This window comes from Eurytemora carolleeae, unplaced genomic scaffold, assembly GCF_000591075.1.
Source record: "Eurytemora carolleeae unplaced genomic scaffold, Eaff_2.0 scaffold1123, whole genome shotgun sequence".
In the NCBI taxonomy this organism is placed as follows: Eukaryota; Metazoa; Arthropoda; class Copepoda; order Calanoida; family Temoridae; genus Eurytemora; species Eurytemora carolleeae.
The window spans coordinates 4,693-31,187 of NW_019397016.1; the positions used below are offsets into that span (position 1 = coordinate 4,693).

At 33.2% G+C, this 26,495-nt stretch overlaps 5 protein-coding genes across 15 annotated transcripts; all 5 read left to right on the plus strand.

Moving 5' to 3' along the window:
* LOC111711140 (zinc finger protein 142) lies at nt 1–9,835 on the plus strand. 2 transcript variants are annotated; one of them, XM_023485407.1, is made up of 5 exons: nt 6,424–6,489; nt 6,893–6,973; nt 7,216–7,462; nt 8,138–8,410; nt 8,583–9,835. In XM_023485407.1, exons 2-5 carry the CDS (start codon nt 6,899–6,901, stop codon nt 9,515–9,517), a joined length of 1,530 nt encoding a protein of 509 aa, XP_023341175.1. In that variant the 5' UTR covers nt 6,424–6,489; nt 6,893–6,898; the 3' UTR covers nt 9,518–9,835. The 2 variants fall into 2 exon arrangements, with proteins under 2 accessions (XP_023341176.1, XP_023341175.1); XM_023485408.1 differs by lacking the exons at nt 6,424–6,489; nt 6,893–6,973 and adding an exon at nt 1–395.
* LOC111711142 (zinc finger protein 142) lies at nt 3,900–6,299 on the plus strand. Its single transcript, XM_023485410.1, has 4 exons — nt 3,900–3,990; nt 4,500–4,746; nt 4,944–5,183; nt 5,341–6,299. The coding sequence occupies exons 1-4, from the start codon at nt 3,916–3,918 to the stop codon at nt 6,273–6,275; spliced, it is 1,497 nt and encodes a 498-aa protein (XP_023341178.1). The 5' UTR covers nt 3,900–3,915; the 3' UTR covers nt 6,276–6,299.
* Nucleotides 4,767–26,395, plus strand: LOC111711136 (uncharacterized). The gene is made up of 6 exons (XM_023485394.1): nt 4,767–4,772; nt 6,905–6,909; nt 7,719–7,723; nt 22,749–22,911; nt 23,205–23,372; nt 24,141–26,395. The coding sequence occupies exons 4-6, from the start codon at nt 22,754–22,756 to the stop codon at nt 26,095–26,097; spliced, it is 2,283 nt and encodes a 760-aa protein (XP_023341162.1). The 5' UTR covers nt 4,767–4,772; nt 6,905–6,909; nt 7,719–7,723; nt 22,749–22,753; the 3' UTR covers nt 26,098–26,395.
* LOC111711139 (zinc finger protein 62) lies at nt 9,824–17,950 on the plus strand. 10 transcript variants are annotated; one of them, XM_023485406.1, is made up of 9 exons: nt 10,725–10,968; nt 11,218–11,514; nt 12,158–12,205; nt 12,433–13,402; nt 14,518–14,827; nt 14,959–15,199; nt 15,969–16,169; nt 16,635–16,748; nt 16,961–17,950. In XM_023485406.1, the coding sequence occupies exons 5-9, from the start codon at nt 14,753–14,755 to the stop codon at nt 17,764–17,766; spliced, it is 1,437 nt and encodes a 478-aa protein (XP_023341174.1). In that variant the 5' UTR covers nt 10,725–10,968; nt 11,218–11,514; nt 12,158–12,205; nt 12,433–13,402; nt 14,518–14,752; the 3' UTR covers nt 17,767–17,950. The 10 variants fall into 10 exon arrangements, with proteins under 10 accessions (XP_023341170.1, XP_023341172.1, XP_023341167.1 ...); XM_023485402.1 differs by lacking the exons at nt 14,959–15,199; nt 15,969–16,169; nt 16,635–16,748; nt 16,961–17,950 and adding an exon at nt 9,824–9,915 and having other exon boundaries at nt 10,722–10,968; nt 14,518–14,735; XM_023485404.1 differs by lacking the exons at nt 14,518–14,827; nt 14,959–15,199; nt 15,969–16,169; nt 16,635–16,748; nt 16,961–17,950 and adding exons at nt 9,824–9,915; nt 14,405–14,478 and having other exon boundaries at nt 10,722–10,968.
* Nucleotides 18,054–22,751, plus strand: LOC111711141 (transcriptional repressor CTCF). The gene is made up of 4 exons (XM_023485409.1): nt 18,054–18,694; nt 18,875–19,231; nt 19,577–19,667; nt 19,842–22,751. The coding sequence occupies exons 1-4, from the start codon at nt 18,617–18,619 to the stop codon at nt 20,813–20,815; spliced, it is 1,500 nt and encodes a 499-aa protein (XP_023341177.1). The 5' UTR covers nt 18,054–18,616; the 3' UTR covers nt 20,816–22,751.
* Nucleotides 26,396–26,495: the final 100 nt, after the last annotated feature.

Genomic DNA, 26,495 nt, shown 5'->3' on the forward strand with positions numbered 1-26,495 from the left:
ACACGAACCACCTTCGTTGCTTTGCAAGTTGTGTGATTATGCTGCAACACTACCTGTGCTATTGTAAGCCCACATTGAGAGTGCTCACGAGAAGATAAGATATCCCTGTAATTTATGTGATCATGCATCGACATCCCAAGGAAATCTTAGGCAGCATAAGAAACGTATCCATAAATTGAAACCTGAAGATGCATTTGATTAAATGTTCCAAAAATTATGTTTTCTGAAAATTAAATTTAATACTTTTTTGTTTTGTTTTTGTTTGGTTCTGACATTTATATGTTCTGAACAAATTTTAATTTTTATGTTTACAGATTAAAATGGAGCTTCCGTTTGAGGTTCTGGACCAGGCACAGCTTGATATTCAGAGAGCTAAATTAAGCAAAAATATTCAGGAAAATATAGATAACTACTAACTTGACTTGGTTTGCTAGCCTTTCGAATATTTTTAATATTTATTACAATTTTTACAGATTTTCCTGAAAACTTTTAAATCGCAATTTTTATACTTAAATATATTTATCATTAAGTATTCCTCATCCCCACTTTCAAAGCTCTTTATCAACATTCCTATTATGTGTACATTTTTACCCCCCCCCCCGCCCCCCAACAAGGAGGAGTACTTTTGGCTTTAATAATAACAATAATTTAATGCACACTTCTTGAGAATGAAATTACAATCTATGTAGGTTATACAAACTTTAAACACACGAAACTCATTCTCAACAAAAAAAATCAATCTTAAAGCAAAAGGAACTTTAAAATCTAAACTTTAATGACTATTAAATTTCATTTAAAAACAGTATTTAATGCTTATCCTACAAAAACTACTTTTTTTTGGATCATTTGTTTTATCTGAAATTACTGGTTTCAAAGCACAAAATTAAAATCAATCAATAAAAATGGTTTTATCTATATTTTTCTTCAAGGACTTGAATTCCAAATCTGAAGACAATGAAGTTCTTAAGAATATAATGGTTGATCTTCTTAAACTTCAGTTCAGTTTGGAGGACAACTTACTCCTCATGAAACAGTTAAACTGTTTTCCAACTGAGAATGAGAAGAAGGATGTAATTGTTAATGCTGGGCGCCTCCAAATTGCTCTGATCAGTTCTGTAAATCAGCTGGGGTTTCAATGGATGAGTCGGTGTCCCCTTTTCACAAGNGATGAAATGGATGACATCCCAAACTTACATGTGTGATCAGTGTGAATATGTCACTACTTGGCCAAGCAGACTGCCAAAACACATCAACTTCAAACACAATGGAGTTAACTTTCCATGTGATCAGTGTAACTATGTCGCAGACCATATGGGCCGTCTCAAGGATCACAAAACCACACAACACGAACCACCTTCGTTGTTTTGCCAATTGTGTGATTATGCTGCAACACTTCCTTTGTTTTTAAAAGCCCATATTGAGAGTGCTCATGAGAAGATAAGATATCCTTGTAATTTATGTGATCATGCGTCAACCTCTGCAAGTAATTTACGGCAGCATAAAAGACGTGTTCATAAACTGAAACCTGAAGAAACTTACGAAAAAATAACTCCTATAAAGATATAATAAAAATGTGTGATTTTCAAGTAAGATCCCAGTTTTTTGTTGTTGAAATATCACCAAACACCCCCCCACCCCCTCTCTAGCTCTTGATAAATAATATTTTTTTCCCGACTAGCATAAATATCACAAGCTTTAAGACAGTAGGAGACATGTTTATAAATTGAAACTTGAAGATATATTTAATTAAAAATCCAAAAGAGTTCTGAAAAGTTGTATTTTCTCAATGTTTTTCTTTCAACAGACCTACCCGGGACATTAAATTTTATCTATTGATACTAATTTTGATTGGTTAAAATTTTTTTCACGTTCTGAAATTTTTTTTTTATGTTTACAGATAAAAATGGAGCTTCCGTTTGAGGTTCTGGACCAATCCCAGCTGGATGCTGAGAGAGCTAAATTAAATAAAAATATTCAGGAAAATATAGATTATTAGGCTCGTTGCTGATTGGTCTGCTAGCCTTACGAATATTTTGTAATGCTAACAATTACAAATTTTTCAGACTTTTCTGTTTTCTTTCGTGGGTTCTCAGAAAAATTTGGGCTGATCCGTTAATTTGAAACTTGAGAAAAAATCGAATTAACGGTTTTTATATATCGTCGATTTAAACGAGAAATTTTGATTTATCGCTTCTAAAATGTGTATTGAAATAAAACTTCAATAATTTTACCACTGCCCTTCTCTATTCTCTGCTCTCTATTCCACGACTTACGACATACTTGATCCTTGACATCCATTCTCACATTTCATTAAATACAGTTTAAGCTGTTAAATTCATCATCGATCATGTTCCTCATCGCCACACTACAGCAACCTCACATACTTTCTATCGCCACATGTATTTTAAACACTTTCTCCCCNTAAGAAGACATGAGCGAGAAATGCATGGACGCTTTAAATATTCTTGTAAATTCTGCTCTTATTTTGGAACTAAAGTGAAGTTTACAAAGCATTTAAAGAAATTACACCCTGACGCAAATCTATCAGTTGAAGAATCTGGAACTTTAGTAGAAACACATGATGATGTTAAAGCTCGAAAGGAAATTAGCCGGCCATGCAAACAATGTGATTTTATAGCAGATTCTTATTCAACAATTAGGAAACACATGCGTAAGTTTCATTTTACTGAGGCAAAATGTGATCAGTGTGATTATGTGGGAAAATCAGATTCACTACTAAAGATTCATCAAAAGAAATGGCATTCAGGAGTTCAATTTCTTTGTGATCAGTGTAGTTATGTTGGGAAATCAAAAGCACTTCTGATGTCACATGTTAAGGGAATTCATGACACCAAAACATACATGTGTGATCAGTGTGAATATGTCACTACTTGGCCAAGCAGACTGCCAAAACACATCAACTTCAAACACAATGGAGTTAACTTTCCATGTGATCAGTGTAACTATGTTGCGGAAAATATGGCCCATCTCAAAGTTCATAAAACTACTCAACACGAAGCACCAACGTTGTTTTGCAAGTTGTGTGATTATGCTGCAACAATTCCAAGGTTTTTGCAAGCACATATTGAGAGTGCTCACGAGAAGATAAGATATCCCTGTAATTTATGTGATCATGCATCGACATCACAAGGAAATCTTAGGCAGCATAAGAGACGTGTCCATAAATTGAAACCTGAAGAAACATTTGATTGAAAGTTCCTGATTTTATCCATCAAAAGATGTTTTTTCTGGAAATATTTCTTAAACCAGAGCTTGGAACTTTAAAATGGTGGATATCGAAATAAATTAGTGACCCTCTCTTTTTCTTAATCTCGAGACTAACTTAATCTTGTACTTGTATCCTAAAAGTGTATTAAATTCAACCAATCAAAGTCGCGTATCAAAAGCCGGGAAAATTGCAATTTTGCGCGCCATTTAGGATTAATATACAGAAACGGGAAGGTCTCTCTTACTTGAAAAACGGTTTTTTGAGTTTTCTGTACTATATCCAAAAAAGATCCTATATCGATTGGACTACTTGCCGATTAAACTAACGTTAAACACCACTAAAGCCAGAATATCACAAACCGGTTCTAAGTCCATTTCAACACATGCGTATATCAATTAAATATAAATTTATTATGTTTAAACCAACTAATTACAATATACATTTATTCATTTAAAAAAAAATTTAAAAAATTAGTTCATTTGGACAAATATTTGTTCAAAGAACTATTGTCCTATTGAACTTTAAAATGAAGATTAAGTATATAATTGATCTGAGACCAAAAGTAGTAAATAACTTCTGATCTCAGTGTTACTATAAACATTAAATGTCGTTGTTTCTAACAAAATTATTCAGACAAGAGGTCTATTGATTTTACGTTCTAAACGAAATTTCATTTTCAGATAAAAATGGAGCTTCCGTTCGAACTTCTAGACCAGACACAGCTTGATGCTGAGAGAGCTAAATTAAACAAAAATATTCAGGAAAATAGATAGTTTTGATCGCGCCAGTCTATCGTAGTTTTTTTGTTCATTTTTCTGCCAGCCGTGCCTTTCGAACATTTTGAAATTACAAAAATAACAAATCTTAGATAAGACTTTAATAATAACCTAAAACTATAAAATTATACCGATCTTGTCTATAGATTTTTAATTGATGTAATTAATGATAATTCAAAGAAAGGGACATCTTAAAGTTTTAGCGAAAAGAGAATTTATGATAAAATCAAATTAGCTACAGTCCTTTCTGAAGTTTCATCTTTGGGTAACCCTGTCTACTCAAGTAAACTGTTTGTCTAGTAAGCGCAGAGTACAGCTTTTAAATTAGCTTATTTGATGTAGGCTTAGTAGACATTATAAGGAACATTCTTATCCAAGGCGGTAAACTTCTTACTCTACCATCATTACATTAAAATGGTGGTTTTATCATTTCTAATATAAGAATAATTTAAATTTCTGTTAAAGCATTAATTCTATCTATATTTTTCTCCAAGGACTTGAATTCTAAATCTGAAGACAATGAAGTTCTCAAGAATATAATGATTGATCTTCTTAAACTCCAGTTCAGTTTGGAGGACAACTTACTCCTCATGAAACAGTTAAACTGTTTTCCAACTGAGAATGAGAAGAAGGATGTAATTGTTAATGCTGGGCGCCTCCAAATTGCTCTGATCAGTTCAGTAAATCAGCTGGGATTTCAATGGATGAGTCACTGCCCCCTTTTCTCAAGTTCAGACACAGGTACCTAATCTGATTTGTTTGATTCAGTCATTTGATTTGGTGGAAAATAAAATCTTTGATCGCGGTCTCACTTTTTTATTTCTTTTAATCCTATGCTGACAATTTGCTCAATTTAAGAATTCATTATCAATTAAAGTTATAAAATGTCTACTGGATTTTCCTTCAGCACTTTAATCTAGATATTACAAATATTTTAGGGAAGAAAACAAGTTTTGACGTTCCTTTATTGCACGATCAAACTCTTTCCTGTCTGGAAATAAAATTTGATGTGGATGAAATGGATAATCCTGAGGAAAATAACCTTCCGCTTGATTCTAAAATTTCTAAAAAGGAAACGAAACAATACACATTGAATTTGTATTCAACAGAATTACCTCCTAGATATCCAAAGAGTAGTGCCGGAACTACTGTGAAAGACGAGGAAACAGATATGAAAGGTAAAGATGACTTGTTTGGAAAATTTATCATCTTTTATGCATAATGATTATATTCTGTACAATATAGTTTTTACCTAAAAATCCAAATTTCATTTTTGTTTTAAAAAGAATATTCTACAAAACACAAGCATAAATTTAATATAATTTTATTTCGAAGGTTCTTGGTATCGTTGTTACAATTGTGAGTATGTAGCACCAAGCGAAGTAGGTCTTATTAGACACAAAAATAGGAAGCATAACAATCTGAAGACCGTTCATCGCTGTGAACCTTGTAACATCTCATATAAAGACAGACATGGTCTAAGAAGACATCAGAGAGAAATCCATGGACGGTTTAAATATTCTTGTACACTCTGCTCTTATCTTGGAACCAAAGCAAAATTCACAATTCATCTGAAGAAATCTCACCCTGACAAAAATCAATCTGTTGAAGAATGTGGAACTCTCATGGAAACACATGAGGATGAGAAAGGTCGAAAGAAAACAAACCGGTTATGTAAGCAATGTGATTTCGTAACAGATTCCATATTAACCCTGAGAAAACACATGCGTAAGTTTCATTTTACTGAGGCAAAATGTGATCAGTGTGATTATGTTGGAAAATCAGATTCACTACTAAAGATTCATCAAAAGAAATGGCATTCAGGAGTTCAATTTCTTTGTGATCAGTGCAATTATGTTGGGAAATCTAAAGCACTTCTGATGTCACATGTTAACGGAATTCATGATCCTAAAACATTTATGTGTGACAAATGTGAGTATGTTACTACCTGGCCAGGAGCACTACAAAAGCACATCAACTTTAAACACAATGGAGTTAACTTCCCATGTGATCAGTGTAACTATGTAGGAGGAAATATGAATACTCTGAAGCGTCACATAACTACTCAACATGAACCACCTTCGTTGTTTTGCAAGTTGTGTGATTATGCTGCAGCTATCCCCAAGCATTTAAAAGCCCACATTGAAAGTGCTCATGAGAAGATAAGATATCCCTGTAATTTATGTGATCATGCATCAACCTCCTCTAGTAATTTAAGACAGCACAAAAGGCGTGTTCATAAATTGAAACCAGAAGAAATGTGTGACTAAGAGTCTCCCAATTTATTTATAATGTTGTAATGATGAACTGAATTAATGTGTTCTTGAAAATCCATTGCTTCCTGATGGCGGACTGGAGTTTCCATGTCGGGTTGCCTTTCAGATCTGTCTGATATTTTTCTTTACTAAAGGACCGTGAACGAGAATTTACGTGACCATTCATGCAGAGATGGCAATGCCCGAATTACATCGGTAGCTTTAAAAGGTTTGTCTGAGCAAGTATGACTTAGATTTAAATATTTATAATTTTGAAAATTGTTTATTTTCATTTGCGAGTTCTTTGCATAAGTGACTTGCGCATTTCTACTGCTGGAAAACCTGTAGGAACTAAACACAGTTAAACATAGAAAAACTACAATATCTTCCACATTAATGATCAGATAAAGGTTTCAAGGGTACCGTTGTAAATCGGACAATCCCAACTTTGCTTGCAATTTGAAATTACGTTTACAGTCCCTTTAATAATAAAAAAAATTATCAAATGAAGATATTTTTCAATTCCCAGTTGAATGATATATGTTGTTCTTTATAACTAGAATTTTTATTCAAGATACTTTAAGACGAAGTGTTTTTATATTCTGTTTAAATGTCATTTTTATGATATTTAGACTAAAATGGAGCTTCCGTTTGAAGTTCAAGATCAACAGAAGCTTGGTGCTGAGAGAGCTAAACTAAACAAAAATATCCAGGGAAAATAAAGATAATACAGCAACAAGTCTAATAAACTTTCCTTAAAAAAATTAGTTAAATCTTAGGCTTTTATGACACTTCTGGCCATTTTCCTTATTTCAAAGTTAGCTCAAACTGTTGTTTCTGAAATCAAACTTTCACGGATTTTTATGTTCCAATCTGCGCATTTTCTATAAAAAGTTTGATATCTTTAACCTAGATTAAAGGTTTGACAGCGATTATTATTATTATTATTTCTGAGGACTTGAATTCCAAATCTGAAGACAATGAAGTTCTTAAGAATATAATGGTTGATCTTCTTAAACTCCAGTTTAGTTTGGAGGACAACTTACTCCTCATGAAACAGTTAAACTGTTTTCCAACTGAAAATGAAAAGAAGGATGTAATTGTTAATGCTGGGCGCCTCCAAATTGCTCTGATCAGTTCAGTAAATCAGCTGGGATTTCAATGGATGAGGCGGTGTCCTCTTTTCACAAATTTAGAAACAGGTACATAACTAACTAAACCATTCATTCATGTTTGGATAACTTAAAGGGACTGTAAGCGTAATTTCAAGTGACCCTCCATGCAAAGAGAAAACTGCCAGATTTAGAACAGTTCCCTGAAAACCTTTGTGTGTTTGTCTAGTAAAGAGATATCTGTGCGCAGACTTATCGAAACCCGTTTGAATTTAGCTGAAATTCTAAGTGTGTACTGTGTACTGGTGCCGAGTTCAAAAATTACGCTTATTTTCACTTTAAATAGAAAAGCTTCATTTGATTGTTAAGGAAATATAATACCTTATTCACAGCTTTTTTTTCTGTTTATCACTCATTAAAGCAGAATAATAAAAGTAACCATCAACTTATAAACGTATTTTTTGTGGTACCTTCAAGAGTCATAGGATGCTGGATAAACCCCATTTCTAACGGTTACCTTGCTGCCTTTATTTGATTAAATAGTTGTGGAAGATACTGTCGTTTTTCAGCTCGTTTGATCGGTTGAAAATCCACAATGGAAAATAATCAGTTTTTGAAGAAAAAAATCAAGGTTATCTTATTTATTGAAAATCATTCTAATTTACTAAGACCCCCTCTGCGAATCCAACATGCCTCTTTATAAATAAATGGTTACTTAAAACTTCGTCCAAAGTTCCTCTAATATGGGTATATTTTCTATTTCAGGAGAGCAAACCAGTTCAATATCTGATATTACGCCCCCTGTACTTGATCAAACTCTTTCCTGTCTGGAAATTAAAATCGATGTCGATGAAATAGATAATCTAATGGAAGCTGGGGAAGAAAATTTCCCGGAAAAACTCTGTCTTCTTGATTCAAAAACTCGTTTCACAGAAACCGCGGTTCTTCCTGAATTCAAGGATGTGAATGAGTTTAATCCTGGTACTTTAGTAAATCCTTCCAACTTAATTGTGAAAGAGGAGGAAATGGATACAAAAGGTAAATCTTACTATTATAGATGATGTTTAAAAATCTTAAAAATGGCCTCATTTTTACAAAGCACATTTTTTAATTATTTTTGTTTGCTTGGTTAAATTATTTTAGTAATAACTTCTGCTTTAAATAATTTGCAAAAAATATGTTATTCTTATTTAAAAAAATACTTTTTAAGGTTGTGGGAATCCCTGTGAAAGTTGTGAATATGTTGCACGAAGTGAACAAGCTCTTCGTCGTCATCAAATCAAAAAACATAAGAACGTCAAGACTATTCAACGCTGTGAACCTTGTAAACTCTCATATAAAAGCTTAAAAGGATTAAGAAGACATCAGCGGGAGATTCATGGACGTTATAAATACTCTTGTAAATTCTGTGCTTATGTTGGAAGTAGAGAAAAATTTAAAAAACATTTAAGGATATCTCACTCAGATAAAAATCCAGATGTTCTAGAATGCGGGGTATTAGTTGAATCACAAGGGGATTTCAAATGTAAAAAGAAAACCAGGCGACCATGTAAGAAATGTGAATTTATCGGAGACTCAGCTGCAAACTTGAGAATACACATGCAAAGTTCTCATTATACTGAGGTCAAATGTGAACAGTGTGATTATATAGGAAAATCTGAATCACTATTAAAGGCTCATCTTAAAAACTGTCATTCAGGAGTTAACTTTATTTGTGACCAGTGTGATTATGTTGGTAAATCAAAATCACTTTTAATGTCACACATCATGGGTAGACATGATTCGAAAACATTGATGTGTGATAAATGTGAGTATGTCACAAATCGTCCACAATTACTGCAAAAACACATAGACTTTAAACATGAAGGAGTGAATTTTCCCTGTGATCAGTGTAACTATGTTGGAGGAAGTTTAGCTCATGTCAAAATTCATAAAACAACTCAACATGAACCTCCTTCATTCTTTTGCAATCAGTGTGATTACTCTGCTAAACTTGCCAAGTTTTTAAAAGCTCACATTGAAAGTGCTCATGAAAAGATAAGATATCCCTGTAATTTATGTGATCATGCATCAACCTCTGCAAGTAATCTGCGACAGCACAAGAGACGTGTCCATAAAATGAAACCTGAAGAAACTTTTGATTGAACGCTGACATAAATAATCATTTGTAATTTATCAAATTTTCTTTCAAATTGACTTTTTATTTAAAACTGTCATTTGTACGAAAAAAGGGACGATTTGCCTAGATTGATCGATAGTTTCAAGCGTTTAGATCATGGCTAAAAATCGTCTTTTAGATTACCTGCATTTGGTGGCATGCTGATAAAGTCCTTATGCGAAAACTCTTTAGTTTTACAAACCTAGAGTACCATGGGTTTTTAGCAAACTATTCAAGCCGGTTGAAGAAATACCAGATGAGAGTTAGAAAAAACTTGAGAAGTTATGCTTAAAACGTTTTGCAGATTAAGATGGAGCTCCCCTTTGAGATCCTAGATGAACCACTTATTAAATCCCAGAGAGATAAACTAAACAAAAACATTCAGGAAAATATAAAGATAATGTGATTATATGCTCGCAGAAAAGTTATTGGAACTAGTGAAATAAAGCAAATTCTGAAAGAATATTTTAATTAAAAGTTTCAAGGGTGCCGTTGTATTGTAAATCGGCCGTTGCCATATTTGCATAGATTATAGAGGGTCACTTGAAATTACGCTTACAGTCCCTTTCAGTAGAATATTTTTGGAGGTTTCTAGGTTTTTATTTTAACCTCAAATTTAATTAAAACCTTATTTGGAATATATTTCAGCTAGCCTCCCTAAGTGTATCGTATTTCGGTGACATGGAAACGCCTCAACACGGAAATGCCTCAGAAAACGGACTCACAAAACTAATTCAATGTTGTCTTCTCTCATTAAAAAAAATATCTTAATAATTATTTTACCATTAATTTAGGGTAAGTTAGGTTGCGCCGCAGGCTACGGAGGGGGCCGAGCGCTGCAGCTAGGACGGGCTAGGGGGCCGAGCACTGCGACTAGGACAGGCAAGTGGGCCGTGCGCTGAGGCTAGACTAGGCTAGGAGGCCGAGCGCTGCGGCCATGGCTGTGGAAATCGTTAGAATATAGTCTTTTTAATTTTTAGTTCAGAGAAGACGACATTAAATCAGTTTTATGACTCTGTTTTTTTGAGGCATTTCCGTATGAGGCGTTTCCATGTCACCCTTATTTCTTACTGTCCCCCTAAGCATTGAGTTTTTAAGCTAATTTACGCAGTAAGTTTACTCCCATGGAAGCATAGAAAGTTTCTTTAATTTTCTATTTAAGCCTTGTTTCTATCTATATTTTTCTCCAAGGACTTAAATGCTACATCTGAAGACAATGAAGTTCTTAAGAATATAATGGTTGATCTTCTTAAACTCCAGTTCAGTTTGGAGGACAACTTACTCCTCATGAAACAGTTAAACTGTTTTCCAACTGAGAATGAGAAGAAGGATGTAATTGTTAATGCTGGGCGCCTCCAAATTGCTTTGATCAGTTCTGTAAATCAGCTGGGATTTCAATGGATGAGGCGGTGTCCCCTTTTCACAAGTTTAGAAACAGGTACTTTAAATATCATTTGATTAATTTTTATTTAATTCTCTACAAAATTTATTTATAATCCACCTGCCATTGTTTTATTTAGAGTAAGTCTGCACTGAACATCTTCATTTTAACAATATCATTTTTTAGATCTTGAATCTTTTAACTCTACCCTTTTTAATGCATAAGTTTATTTTAATTCTGGGGGTATATGAACTTTTATAGTCATCGATTTGAATTTTTGTGGTGCCTCAATTATGCAATATTTAGTTTCAGAAGAGCAAACCAATTTGATATCTGATCTTCCTTCATCACACGAGCAAACAGTATCATGCCTTGAAATCAAAATTGATGTCGATGAAATGGATGACATCATGAATTCTGGAGAAGACAGAGTTCATTTTCAAGAAGAAGATTTAAAAACTCGATTAAAAGAGACAAAAGTGTTTCCTGATTTCAATGATCTTAAATCTGACAATATCTTCTATTCAAAAACAAGAGAAGATTCATATAACCCATCTAGTAATACAGAAGCTACTGTGAAAGAAGAGGAAGTAGATTTGAAAGGTAAATATGTTAAGCTATGGGAGATATCAAAGATTTTGATTTCATGGAATGCAATGGCCGCGGTTCAATCAAGAGAAGGCTATAATTTTCTGCCTTATATGTCAGTGTTAAAAAGTTTTTTTTTCACTAATAGTTATCTTGGGAATCAATCTTTGGTTTTTGACGGTTTCTAATATTTTGCGAATTTTCAATCTTTGATATCCCGCATTTTAAGAAGTTATTAATACCGAAATTTATTTTGAAATATTTTTAATCCCAAGATTAATATGACCATTATTATTATTATTAACAATCAACCTACAGACAAAGTACTACGATTTGTAGGTTGAAATACAACGAAAATAGGGTTGAGCTCCTCCACTTGCCCTGGGATCTAGTGGTTCAGACCTGGCCTGAATTTTAAGGATTCAGTGTGTATGCCAGGAAAGCATGGATACTAGGGGATAAATAAAAGGGAAGCTTAAAAAGCACTGACAATGCGGTACACACCTCCGCTGGATTGAATAATAGCTTTTGTTTCTTCCTTTTTTGTTTTAGCTTTAGTAGATGTAGAGTGAAGAAGAACTAAAATATCTCTATCCTTAAAATATATTTTCAAATTTAATTTCAAACTTAATACTGATTCAAATATTTTTTCTTCTAGATTCTGATAATTTGGAGTTTTTAGAGACGAACTTTCTAAGGAAAAAAGGTAAAATGCTTCGTTAGCAATTAATCAATTAAAGAGGAGTGTTCGTGAAAATGATCATGGACTGAATAATAATTAATTTAGATTTTATTGGTAACGTTTTTATTTTAATGCTATATTTAAAGATAATCCAAACGTTTTGGTTATATTTGACGGAGGCTCAGTCCTGACTTCTGCGGTTTTATGGTTAATTGCTGGTTGTTTGTTTATTGAATTAAAAATGATTTTAGGGAAAAGAAAATTTGAAGAAACTAATGAGCACTTACTGATTGAAAACAAACCTAAAGCGCACACCAGGAAGAAGAAGTTTCAGTGTGAGTTATGTAATCGTACTTTTAAAGGAAAACCAAGCTTAAGAAGACACAAGAGAGAGATTCACGAGAAGTGCAAATTTGCTTGTCATTTATGCCCTTTCGTGGGAATAACAGCGGTTAATTTTAGAAAACATCAGAGGTTATCTCATCCTGAGAACTATCAGGGTTTGATTAAATGTGATCAATGCGATCAAACTGCAAACTCAGAAGGGACTTTGAGAGAACACATAAAGCTTAAACACAGGGTTGAGAGTCCATGTACTCAGTGTGATTTTGTGGGAAAGTCCGAGTTTTATCTTCAGAGACACATGAGAAAGTTTCATTTTGTTGATGAACCATGTGAGCAATGTGACTTTATAGGAAAGTCGGAAGGAAAGCTAAAGAGTCACATTAGAAATTGTCACTCTGGACTCTACTTTTGTGATCAATGTGAATATGTTGGTAAGACTAATACTAATCTAACAATACATACTCAGGCACGTCATGGAAGCAACAAATTCTTGTGTGATCAGTGCGAATATATTGGCAATACTGCACAGTGTTTGCAAAAACATATTAAATTCAAACATGAAGGTGTTTCATATTCATGTGACGAGTGCAGCTACGTTTGTGCAAGTATGGCAAATGTCAGATTTCATAAACTAACCCAACATAAACCACCATCTCTGTTTTGCAACCAGTGTGATTATGCGGCAACAATTCCTAGACATTTAAAAGCTCACATAGAAAGCGCTCATGAGAAGATCAGATATCCCTGTGATTTATGTGAACATGCATCAACCTCAAAAAGTAATCTGCTGCAACATAAGAGACGTGTTCATAAAATCTACCCTCAAAACACTAAGCTGAGTCCGTAGGTGTGTTCTAGACGTATAAATGTAACAAAGTAAGTATCATTTGATATCCATGAGCATTGCTTAGGATACATTCAATTTTGATGCGGATCCGGATCTTTCTTTTTCGATATTTTTATGCTAAACCTTGATAATGGGTTTTGAGAGCAAAAGATTTTTGTTAGCAGATTTTGGTTGATATTTTGCCCCTTGGATCTGCATTCTGCATATTTTAGCGTATCCGGATCCAAGAAACCAAAATGTTACGGATCCGGAATCCGGATTCTAAGCACTGTGACCGTGAGTTTTTTTTAAAGTGTAGGGTTTACTTCTTGTAAATCCAGTTGAAACAACTTTCAATTATCGGGGGTTTAACCAATTTTAAGACTTAACATTCACAATCTAACATTTTAAATTTTAAATTAATGGAGATCAAATTATTAAAGTTAGTAATAACGCTCCTATAGGAACATGACTATTTTAAACTCTGTCAATAATTTCATTTATAATCAAAGTTAAAGAAATTAATAAAAATATCTAACATCCTCCTTGCTGTAGTTTAAAGGTAATGTGTAACATTATACAGTGAGACCTATAGAATAGTGGAAAGAGAAAACGATATTTAAGCATATTATGGGTATTTTGATTTTTTTAAGCAAATGATTTTACGAGTAGCTTAAAAATCCACTTATTGAAATTAAATGAGTGTGTATAAAGTATAAACACTGAACAAATGCCGTGTTTCATAATCAGTAGACTTTTTAAAATCAAGACTTAATTTTAACAATTGTCTTAGCTTATTCCAGAGCTTTAGAAATTTAATGTCTTAGAACGTAAAATCACGTTTTGTAGTTAAAATTTGTCAAATATATGGTTGAAAATCCGAAATCTGTCTGTCCCTAATATGAATAATGTTATTTGTTCTGTCAAAAATGAAGAATGGATGAAAAAAAATAAATCTCAAAACCTTATTTAATGTTCTTTCAGGTTCCAATTTTTTTTAATCCATCCATCGTCATTTACAAATGAAATGGTATTATTCATTTATGTGACAGAGTTATTTCGGTGTTTGTAACCGTAAGCATTTACAATTTAATAAATTTGTAACATGACACATTATACATTTTTAAACAATATATTGAAAATGTAAATAACACAAATTCTTTAGCTTAAATCACCTTGTTTTAGAATCTTAGTTTACCCAGTAAAACCAGATCTTAGATTTAATACAACTTAATGGATCGTATTGTTAAGCTGTGATTTTGTAACGTGTTAAAAATGTTCTTAAGAATATGTTGCTAATTTGTCCTAATATTTTGATGCTCATCTTATTCTTGTGAACGTATATCTTGCTTAAAGCTGCCATAACAAAAACAAATTTCAGAATCAATTTATCTTCCAAAATGGAGCTTCCGTTTGAAAACCTTGACAAGGAAATGTTGGTTACTCAGAGAAACAAATTGATCAAATATAATCAGGAATATATATAGATTTTTAACCAAATAAATTGTTTTCTTTTGTCAATTTGCAAGAAATAAAAATTTATCAAATGAATTTTTATAATTAAATAATAAATTAGTTAAAAGTAATTAAAGCGATTTATCTCAAGGACATGAAGGCAGAATCTCAAGAAAAGCAAGTTCTCAAAACAATAATGTCTGATCTTCTTAAACTTCAGTTTAGTCTGGAAGACAACCTGCTTCTAATTAAACAGCTGAAATGTTTCAAGGCGGAAGACGATCAGAAGAATTCAATTGTGATTACTGCGCGGCAACAAATAGACACCATTAGCACTGTAAACCAGTTGGGAAACACGTGGTTAAATCACGTTGCCAACACTGACAACCGAGGTGAAGTAGTACTAGTTTTATTGAGAATCCAACCAATTTATAATTAAATAAAATCTTATTCTTGAAATTATAGAGGACGTGAGTCAGACTCTAATAAAAACGCATAAACAGCAGAACCCATGATCAGGCCGCGTACCGAGACCATAATCTTCTGGGGAAGTTTCTGTACGATGTGGTCGAATTTGGTTATTGACTGTGTGATTTGGGGGTTTCTGAAGGCCGCCTCTGCATGGAGGAACCACAGGTCGGGGTCCTCTGTCCAGAAATCCGGGAGCTTGATGGAGACTTTGGCGACAAACTTGGTTGGAGTTTCTTTCTTTTCGGTCATGATGCTCGAATGTATCACTTAATGTTCAAAGTTCAAGAAAATCACGAAACTGGATAGCGTCTAACTGTATGTTCAAAGTCGGGGGTCACCAATATAGAGGACGTGAGTCAGACTCTAATAAAAACGCATAAATAACTTCCAGTATATAAATTTCTTATAACTTATTACTAGAGGGTTCAGAACTAGAGTCAATATTGATATCACATTTGTAGATGATCTATCAGTACTATGCCCCGTATCCGTTCTATCTCATTCTGTTGAATCTTGTGGAACTTGTTTAACGTGGCCAGGCATCGTCTTCCACAAAATATTGTATTTTTAAATAAAAATTTAAACAATGCATTCATAGCAAACAGCCTCTCATAAAAACGTCAAGTTCATGTTCAAAATGAAAGTAAACAATGACCAAGATATTTTAAATTAAACTAAATTTTTTTGCAGGAGAAGTTAAAAGTGAAGACAATTCTGAACAAGACAAATTTATAATGTTGGTAGATGTAAAAATGGATCTAGATGAAATTGATATGTCAACGGAAGATGAAGATCGGCTGAATGATAATTCTGGTGAAAATGAAATCCAAGATAAGGAATTGTTACTAGATGATACTGTTGTATTAAACGAAGCGAAAGATAATATTAAAGGTAATGGAAAACTCCTGAATTTTATTTTTAAAAAGACATATTGAAGAGACTAATGGTGATATTGAAGTTGTATGTGATTACTAGCTTTAAAAATGCCATCAATAATTTACAACAATAAAAATCAAAGTAACAATACTTTTCTAACGAAATCAAAAACTTATTTCCCAGGAAATCTATTCCTTAATAGATAGACAAAAAAATAATTTTTGTAAAATTTTTAAAGGTTTAAAGAGCAATGTTGTAAATGTTTGATAGCAATCCTCCTTAATTACAGTAAATGAACTTACTTCTCACTTCCAACTTTTATCATTCATTTCGGATATCTTTGTAACCTGATGTTTTAAACTTTTACTATTTCATTCCGAAGTAACCATTATATCAAAAGTCTTTGAAATTGGGTTGCGAAGATATGGATCAAAAGATTATTGTTTGAGGCGAGTAATCAGTGACTTATCTGTAATGTAGAAGATGATTCTCTGGAATTAAAGTGTAAGAAGATGAATAAATGTGATCAAAGAGAATTCTTCTCCTCTTCAGTCCTGGAGTTGGATAAACACGAAGCCAGGAAACACAAACCAGGTATACCAACTTTCACAAAGCTTCGATGTTTGTCACAATTTTGTGCGTCCTCAATAGAGCGTCCTGACTGTACATCCTTATTGTTTCTTTTTTCCTCATGGGCTTCATCCATATTGTGTATGATTAGATGCGTCCTCATACCACTTAAATGCGTCATATTTTAGCTACTGACTTTTTAAACCGTTTGTAGATATTTGATTTGTACTTTTCAGGAATAGCTTTGGAAGAGAATAAAGATGACCTTTTTTGTGAGAGTTGTGGTTATGTTGGAGTTAGTCTTAATTCTCTGATAAATCACAAATGGCGATTACACAACAACAATCCCTTTCCTTGTGATTTATGCAAACGTTCTTATAAAACCAAGTTTAAGCTGGAGAGACATCAAAAGAAAACCCACAAAGTCTCGCGTCCCGATTCATCCAACCCCAGCCTAACTAAATGTGATGATTGCGATTTCTTTGCTCAAACAATTCAAGAAATGAATAAACACATAGAAGTTTATCATTTGAAGAGATGTGAAAAATGTGAAGTTTCTGTGAAAACAGAAGCACAACTGAAGAATCACATTAACAGATGCCACATGGAAATTGAATTTCCTTGTGACAAGTGCAATTATGTTGGCAAGAATAAAGTGAATTTAGTTGCACATAAAAAGGGCAAACATGGTAATAAGACAATAATGTGCGACAAGTGTGATTACAGTTGTAATTTAAAACAACTCCTGATAAGACATATTGAATTTAAGCACGAAGGAATAACGTATCCATGTGATGAATGTGATTATGTTGGACCAAGATCAACAAGTGTGGCACAACACAAAGAAACCCGACACAAACGTCCACAATATCTTTGCGACCAGTGTGATTATGCGGCAACATTACCAACATTTTTAAAAGCACACATCGAAAGCACGCATGAGAAGATTAGGTATCCCTGTAGCTTATGTGATCATGCGTCAACCTCGAAAAGTAATCTTCGTCAGCACATTAGACGTGTTCACAAAGTGAACCCCGAATAAAGTCTTTAGAATTCCGGCCCCTAAATACTCTTAACGCTAATCAAAATCTCATTTTTTGTATCTCTGAGAAGGCTGTTTTAACCACCTTAAAAATTGCATATTTTGTTATTTAAAATTTACAAGTTGCTTAATTGCAATTTTAGTTGTCAGGTAACGGAGAAAATATTAAAAATGCTATTTTTCAGAATAGAATGAGAATAAAGTTATCGAAAATAATTCTTTATAAAGATCAGGAGAAAGTAAAATTTGCAAATGCAAAATACAGGAATTGATAAAAAGCTTCTGAAATAACCTTTACCATTAACATCGCATTCATGGACGGCATTTGAAAAAAATCTAAGTTTTAACGTTTTTAAAAATACTTTTGACTCTACTGTGGATTTTTTGAAGCACCCTCGATGAAATTATTCAGATGAATCAAATGCAAATTTAAAATGTTCATGATAAATCGAAAAATGTTTGGTTAGAATTGTGATTGTAATTGTCGGTAACAATGTGATGGGAAAGTTTGTCAATGACCAATGTGAGTATATTGGATCAAATAAATGAGCTCTAAAGAATCATGTTTAAATATATCATTGTGCTAAATGTAACAATGTATCATTAGATCTGATCTTTTTGATAACACACTTACACACTTGAAGTAGTTGTGCGATCAAGGTGATAAAACTGAAAAGAGCACATGCAAAGCAAACACGATAATATTAGATACTCTTGTGATTTCTGTGAACATGCTTCGACATCTAAACAGTATCTAATGCAACATAAGTAAATATTTAGTATGAGTTATATAATTTATTATTATTTTCATTTTTTCGCAAATTAATTTCAAAATATTACAGAAGTGAAAATGGCGCTAGCCGCATGCGAAACCACAGATATGGACTCATTATATGCCCATAGGTGGGAGATACATAGAGATCTTCAGGTATATCATTTAATTTAAAAAAAATTATTTGACCTTATTTATCAAAACTATACTACGCATTAGCTGTGTCGTCTGAAATCCTTAAGCCTAAAGCTTTGCTTCTGGTATCTTACCATTATCAATTAAAAAAACGGAATAGACAATTTATTTCATGTCAGATAAATGCTTCAAAAATTTCAGAGTATTCCTGCGACAACAGATGATAAACAAGTGATAAAGCACGTCATGATAGATATTCTAAACTTAAAGCACGGTCTTGAGGATAATCTTCTCCTGATAAAACAACTGAGAATTCATCTGGAGGAAACTGAACGGCGGGAACTAGTTGTGAATGCTGCGCGGCAACATATAACCTCCATCAGTACAGTATATCAGCTGGGAACCGCGTGGTTGAAGAGTAATCCGAACCCGCCGCAACCGCAACCGCCGATAGATCCGAGATATAATGCTCCTGCACAGAACTATGGATTCCAGGATACAAGAGACCAATATCAACATGTTCCCGGGGGTAATCCAGTCAACTCGGAAGATGTTAAGGTGAGAAATTGGGTAAATATTTATTCAATTTGGCACATTCACTTGAATTAGAAAAAATTTTACTATTTTTTTACATTTTTTAAATAGTATACAATGGAGCCAAGAAAAAAGACTTCAATAAAGATTTTAAACATTTAGCTTTAATTTTGAATTTGTCGAACTTCAATTTGTCATTGTGTATCGTTTTTGGTTTTTTTCACATTCAAATGCGAATTTTAAATTTCTGAAATCTTTTCTACAAAATTCTTTGTCTAACTCGGATAACCAGTTTTCACTTGGAAAAGGGTCGCCATGCTCCCTGAATTCCTAGTATTGGCGAACGTATGTACCATAAATATTGTTCAGGTGGCACTAGAGGATATTAAAAGTTCTGACCTGACCGCCCTACACCCGGCTGTTATTCTTAAGAATGAAGACGGTCAACCTATTATTACAGGTAGAGTACTCTGGTGCAAAACTTATTTTTTTATCATTGTCCAGCCTCATTCTCTTGATTTATTTGTCCAAGCCAAACTTTCAGTTGACATTCTTGAAAACCAAAAAATTATTGCCTTTTGTTAAATTTTTATTTTCACTGGCATGTGCTGAATTCTGAATAAATTTCTTTCAGAAGTTGATACTAACGAAGATGCCGAAGGAACTGGAACTGAAAAACGTAAATATCCTTGTGAAAAGTGTGATTATGTTGCCAAGCACAGTTCAAATTTGATAAACCACGTGAGAAGTAAACATCAAGGAGTAAAACATCCGTGTGATCAATGTGATTATGCAGCACAAACTCCGACCAATTTAAAGACACACAAGGCAAGAAAACATGGAAATGTGAAATATCCTTGTGATCAATGTGAGTACGTGGCATATGCATCAATAACCTTGAAGAAACACATTGCCAGTAAGCATGATGGTATCCGATATCCATGTAGCCAGTGCGGACACAAATCTACAACTAAGTTTGACTTGAAGCGACACATAGAAATCATCCACAAGGGGGTTCGCTACCCATGCGATCAGTGCGAATATTCTGCGATAACAGTCGGTAAATTGAAAATACATAAACGAAGTAAACACGAGGGAGTCTCGTATCAGTGTAATATTTGCCAGTATACAGCAATAACATACGCTACTTTAAAGCTTCATAAGAAAAGTAAACATGAAGGTATTAATTTTCCTTGTGACCAGTGTGATTATTGTGCTGCGACTATTGGCAATCTGAAAATACACATGAAGGGTCAGCACACTAATGACAGGTATCCTTGTGATAAGTGTGAATATATTGCAAACACAATGTACAATTTGAAAAGACACAAGATGTGTAAGCATGAAGGAATCAATTTTCCTTGTGATCAATGTGACTATGTTGGTGCTACCTCAAATAATTTGAAAGGACATAAAGAGTGCAAACATCCTGTCGAGCGGCATTTGTGCGACCAGTGCGAGTACACTGGAACCACTTTGATCAACTTAAAAAAGCACATTGAAAGTAAACACGAAAATGTAAGATATCCCTGTGATCAATGTGGACATGCTGCTACCTCCATTGGGAACTTAAGACAGCACATGAGGCGGGTGCACAAAGTACAATAACACTATTCTTTCTGCAATTTTTTTCTAAAAAAGTTACACCTGGTCTATGATTAGGTTTAGATTCTGCTCCCTATGGGAAATAGTATTAAATTTTAAATGTTTATTATCCAGACAATACTTAGAAACAAAGATTGAAATAGTTTTACATTTTTCATCTTGAAAACTCTTCCATAGTGGTCCCATTACTATTTACTGTTTATATTAAGCTAATTAGCAATATTAAAATATCTTATATTTTGTATAAAATTTGTAATGACCCTATCTAATAGGGAATTGTGCCAGTATTTGTATTTTTTTTACATCATTTTATGACGATATTTATGACCTACTGTATATATTATGGTAACTAACTATTAGTGAATAACCAGATGATGCCAATATTTTATGACATTACTCTTGACCTGTATAAAATTGTATATTTGATATTGTTTTTATATTGTAGAATGTAGCTTTATTATTTCAGAAGATAAAATGTACAAATGTTGTAATGATCTGTTTGGATATTATTCAAGATAGATTAAGTTTGATGATATTTAGCATATTTTTCTAGAAATAGGAAACCCTACGGACCCTAATACAGGACTAGTCAGCAATTTTCAAGCAGTGGATTTCTCATCGTGTGTTTTTTTAATTGGACAATATTTTGGAATTTTGTAATGAAGGGCGTCCAAGGTACATGATTGCTAATATTCCCAATTTCCCGATTAAGTCGTATATTCTCCTATATACAGGTATAACCATAAAACTGTATAATATGAAGACGACATTAAAGCAATAAAGTACATTTGATGTCTTTACAACCCAAATAGCTTTACTAGTACGTTAAGTGATATAGGGCTGTTTGCAACTGCACATTTGTTGTGTCTAATGTTCGCCTGGACGCACCAAATTGCAGTTTTTTCAAACCTCATAACGTCTTATTTATAACTTTATTGAGAAGGGTTTTATACACTAAAGAAAGGTTTTTTTAGAAAGGAAAAAAACGATACAGGTCCTAGCAAAATACATCAAATATTAGAAAAGTAAAATTTTAAGTTTACAATTACGTCTAGTTTGCAAATATAACTTTACTCAAATATAACTTTATTATAAAATTTTTATTTAGGATAAGAGAAAAACTCAAAACAAGGAAAACCAATTTACTGAATATGTTAATTTCGTTATTTTTTCGAGTTAAAAATATAACTCCCCACACAACAGGATGGCCATTCTAGGTATTGATGGAATCGAGTTAAATTAAGAAACTATAATCAGTTAAAAGAGATGCTTATAAAACCAAAAAATTTTTTTAAAAAAGTAGTTAACTGCAGCAAGTTGGTTTTCGTAATTGATGGAGAATGGGAGCATTTGTCAGATAGTTCACAGACTACGTCTGAGACACGCTTGGACTGAAAGATGGAGCCATTAAATGTATCCAGAAAAAATTCTGTGTCTATACATTCTTTGGAATGTATAATTTATCCAAAGAAATATAATTTGGCGAAGTAGGATCTACTCCAGACGGTTTGACTGGTGTTTGCATCCTTCATTGAAAGCGGAAACCAATAGCAATCAATAACAGCTAATACAACTTAAAATAATAATGTGATAAAAAGTAAAATGGAATAAACTGGAGGTTCGTGAGAAGGAAAGAATGTTAAAAAGAAAGGAGTATTAAACTACCGAAGAATGGAAAAGAATATAAATAGAGAACTTCAGTGATAATTTAATCTACACGAGAAAAAGAGAACTAAAATGGAAGGGAAATAAAATTTAAATAAGTGATAACTCTATACTACAAGGAAAAAGAGAAATCCAAGAGTTAAACTTGATCAAAAGTTAAAGTGCAGCATAATAAACTACAATAACTATTTGTAGAAAATTGATAGAGTTAACATGGTGTAAATTGTCAGGATATAAAGTTTTGAACAGGATTTAATAATCTAATTTTTTCAGAGAATGAAGTATCCTTGTAGATTCTTCATACAAGGATATTGTAAAAATGGGAGTAATTGTCCGTTCCTACACCCAGATATAACACGAGATCAACATGGAAATGTTCTTAAAACGTTTACGAACGATTTGACAGGAGCAACAAATAATAGATCAGAAAATAGGTGAATATCAACAGTGATTTTAGAAATTATAGAGAAAATGATGTAAAAAGAAAATATATAACAGGGGGAATAAATGAGCCAATTTTTTAAAAAATGTTTTTGGAAAAAATCGTAATATAAAGGGACAAAACAAAGAATTTACGAACAATAAATTTAAAATTTTCGCAACAATATCTGGAATTGTAATTAACAATATGATTTAAGATATTAAAGTGACGTCGATAAAACAACAAAAAATAAGGCATAAAAATTAAAGTTTTTTAAAAAAGGTTTAATAGAAATAATTTTAATAGATATGTAGAAAGAAGAGATTGGGAGGAAACCAGGAGATCAGATAGGAGAAGATCAGAAAGAACGAACACCAAGCAGGAATTAACAAGCAGTTACACCCCAAGGATGGAGGAAAAAGGAAAATCCTGGGATAAACCTCACCAAAGCAGTAAAAATTCTGCAAGTGAAAGGTAGAAGAGGTTTTTTTTAAAAGTTAAGTGGCGCTTAAAACAGAAGCATGGGCATTTTTGAATATTGTGTTAAAAGTCACAACAATGGAAAAGTGGAAAACGTGATTGACTAAATCAAAACAAAAAGGATTAAAATAAACGCTAAATAACAAAAAACTACAAGTTTACTTAGTTTTTAGAGAAAATGGTTTATGACATAGATAACTTACTAGATAGATGGATTGCTAGTTCCCATTCGTATTAAAAAAATGATTTCGGGTTATCACTTTATTCTCACAATTTACCATGATTAAGGGAGAAATAGCAACGGTCGATGACGAACGTATTTATTGTTATTAATTGTTATTTATTTTGATTAATTTTATATTATTCGACAAACGTTATGGCGGGATAAGAAATGTCATATTTAATAGTTTGTGTACAGCAATAGCATACTTAATCAAGTTAATTTTGATTATTTATTTTAAAAATGTTAAAATAAGTTATGGGATTGTTTACTAATCTTAATAATTATTTATATTTTTGAATAAATGTTTTACTAATTTCCAAGGTGAGAAAAGGACGTCAAACTTCATTGTTCTCATTATTTTATAAACGTGTTGTGGGGAATTGTCTAATTTTTCAGGATTCGACTGAATAATTTGGATTTTCGGTTTTTTATAAAAACTGGTAAATTTAGATGTAATAAAGAAAAGCTATTAGTTATTATTTACAAGATAAGTTAATTGTTGAATTAATAATTAAGTGATTAAAATCTTTAATATGCAGGATGAGCCTAAGATCGAGAGAAAAACAGAATACTACAACTAAAGAGATAACAGTTGTGGATAAAATCTCTAACGTAAGAAGAGAAAGCAATCACGAGAAGAACAAGAGAAATGCAGTTGAACTCAATGATTCAAAGGAGAAGAGAAAATGCTCTAAAGCGGAGGTCAAAAATGAGGGTTCAAGGAATACAAAAGTGATGAATACCAGTTTAATCGAAAGTGATGACGAAGAGATGACGAACATAAACGTAAAATCAAAGGTGATATCAGAACAGAAATATTCATCATCTGAGAAAGATTCAGACGACAACTTTCCTAAAACAAACAAAGTAGGACGGATTTCCTGCGTCTGTCTATATAACACATGGGACCCAGAGATAATGAGATGCGGGACATGTGGCAACTTCTCACACACAGCATGCTACGGAGGAAATGTGGAAAAGGATCACACATGCGTTCACTGTGCATTAACCATGGGAGTTAACTGCGGGAATAAGGAAATACAAGAACACTATGATGTTGCAGACAGGAAAGAGAGGACGCACAGCGACAAACAGAAATTCGTGTTTAAACAAAACATGAAGCGGGTGTTAAAGTCCATTCTGAACCAAGAACATGTTACTTGCCACCCTGATAAGGTACCCAACATAGAATATCTAAAGATAAGGTTCGGTTTCTCCACTTCTTATGCTTCAAAGATATCTCTTCACATGATAAACGAAGGCCTGATAAAATTCTACGGAGGATTTTCATTTGACGCCTCAAAGATCATTACCATCCTCGGTATTGTAGAAGATGAACTGGATTCAGATGAAATAGAACGAGAAAACAGAGAAAGACAATTTGAGTTTGGAGCCTGTTACAATGATGGACAGTCGGGTAGTAAGCAGGGAAGAAGCTCTCAAAAACAAACAGAGAAAAGATCACAAAACCTCGATAAGGTGATATGTTCAGTAAAAGAAACCTCAACAAGTACAGGGAAACTAGATAAAAAGGGAAAAGGACCAGGAAAAGGAAAGAAGTCAAAACCCTTAACCGCTGGTGTTGAAGCAACACCCGAAGTTATAAGTGATTCAAGCTCAACTACACCCGCTAGAACGACGAGTAGGAAAAGAAACAGAGAAAGCTCACAACCTGGGATCCAGAAATTGTACGAGACACCACAAAAAGTTCAAGAACTGGGCAATCAGACAGACGATAAGGGAAACGAAAGTCCATCATCGTTTATCACTGGTACAGAAATATACACAGACCGAGAAGGTTGCAGTTACAAAAACAAGCTAGTCTGGCCGTTAAAATACACAAACAGTGAAGCTCGGAGTAGTTCACAAAACCACGAACCAGTGAGTGTAGCAGAACTTGGAAAACACACAAAAGGACCAGTGTTTGGACAGATTATAAACAAAAGAGAAGCAAAACAAAATAATGATAATGAAATGTGGAATTTCCACTGTATCGTTGGTATGGGAGGAGAACTAGTTCAAATGTGGTCTTTTGGTACTCAGAAAGAGATACAGGAGATAGATGCTTCTATAATCGAAGACGAATACTATCTCTTTTGGGGCGATTACTCAATAAGGGAGAAATACTCAACGCGGTTCAAGCACACAAACGATTGGGCGATATATCTATCTAGTAAATGCCGGAAGTTTGACAGGATTAAAAAATCTAGGAAGTATGTTACAGAAGAAGGTTCAAAATCTGAAGAGAGGGAAGTTTTTGCGGAGAAATTTAAACCTGCTACAAAGAAAGGAAAAAAGGTTGGGAGGAAAACCGAACATACGGCGAAGCTCAAGAAGAAAGAACTGGACCCTGGTCAAAGGAAGATCACAGAGTTCGGAAGAACAGAAAGAATTCCATCAGAATCTTCTTCATCATACTCAGAACGGAACACTACAGAGGTAGAAGAATATACTAGAGATAGCAGAACAGAGGAATCAACATACAACAGTGAGTAAGCTCAGTTCTGAGATTTTAATGATTTTTTAGAAAAATAAACAAGAAACAACAAAAAAAACATAAAAGGAAAAACTAAAGTGAGATAACAGGGACTGATGTTCTCACTTTAAAACAAAAAAAATTTAAAAAGGTGACGGGTGTCATAGTAAATGGTTTTTTAAAAAAACAATATATCTGTTAATTTTAAAATTAACAGATTTAATCGGATTACACTGAATTCGTGGTGAAATCATGAAAACAGATTAATAAATATAGATAATGTTTTTAAGATCAATATATATTTGTTAATTAAATTTTTCTTAACGCAAAATCAAAATAGAAAATGTAAACAGAATAATTTAAAACCGAGATAGAATATATTTTGTTAAAAATTTTCGTTAAAATGCTTGTTAAAACT

Bases quoted from the DNA above. Each gene is read 5' to 3' on its own strand.
- LOC111711140 (XM_023485408.1), top strand. From the start codon at position 321: ATGGAGCTTCCGTTTGAGGTTCTGGACCAGGCACAGCTTGATATTCAG. The intron at 7,463-8,137 runs GTACATAACTAA...TTTCTATTTCAG, and splicing joins TTTCACAAATTTAGAAACAG to GAGAGCAAACCAGTTCAATA. The intron at 8,411-8,582 runs GTAAATCTTACT...ATACTTTTTAAG, and splicing joins GGAGGAAATGGATACAAAAG to GTTGTGGGAATCCCTGTGAA.
- LOC111711142 (XM_023485410.1), top strand. From the start codon at position 3,916: ATGGAGCTTCCGTTCGAACTTCTAGACCAGACACAGCTTGATGCTGAG. The intron at 3,991-4,499 runs GAAAATAGATAG...TTTTTCTCCAAG, and splicing joins AATTAAACAAAAATATTCAG to GACTTGAATTCTAAATCTGA. The intron at 5,184-5,340 runs GTAAAGATGACT...TTTATTTCGAAG, and splicing joins CGAGGAAACAGATATGAAAG to GTTCTTGGTATCGTTGTTAC.
- LOC111711139 (XM_023485402.1), top strand. From the start codon at position 9,841: ATGGAGCTCCCCTTTGAGATCCTAGATGAACCACTTATTAAATCCCAG. The intron at 10,969-11,217 runs GTACTTTAAATA...TGCAATATTTAG, and splicing joins TTTCACAAGTTTAGAAACAG to TTTCAGAAGAGCAAACCAAT. The intron at 11,515-12,157 runs GTAAATATGTTA...TTTTTCTTCTAG, and splicing joins AGAGGAAGTAGATTTGAAAG to ATTCTGATAATTTGGAGTTT.
- LOC111711141 (XM_023485409.1), top strand. From the start codon at position 18,617: ATGGCGCTAGCCGCATGCGAAACCACAGATATGGACTCATTATATGCC. The intron at 18,695-18,874 runs GTATATCATTTA...CAAAAATTTCAG, and splicing joins AGATACATAGAGATCTTCAG to AGTATTCCTGCGACAACAGA. The intron at 19,668-19,841 runs GTAGAGTACTCT...AATTTCTTTCAG, and splicing joins CGGTCAACCTATTATTACAG to AAGTTGATACTAACGAAGAT.
- LOC111711136 (XM_023485394.1), top strand. From the start codon at position 22,754: ATGAAGTATCCTTGTAGATTCTTCATACAAGGATATTGTAAAAATGGG. The intron at 22,912-23,204 runs GTGAATATCAAC...TAATTTTAATAG, and splicing joins AATAATAGATCAGAAAATAG to ATATGTAGAAAGAAGAGATT. The intron at 23,373-24,140 runs GTAGAAGAGGTT...TTTAATATGCAG, and splicing joins AAAAATTCTGCAAGTGAAAG to GATGAGCCTAAGATCGAGAG.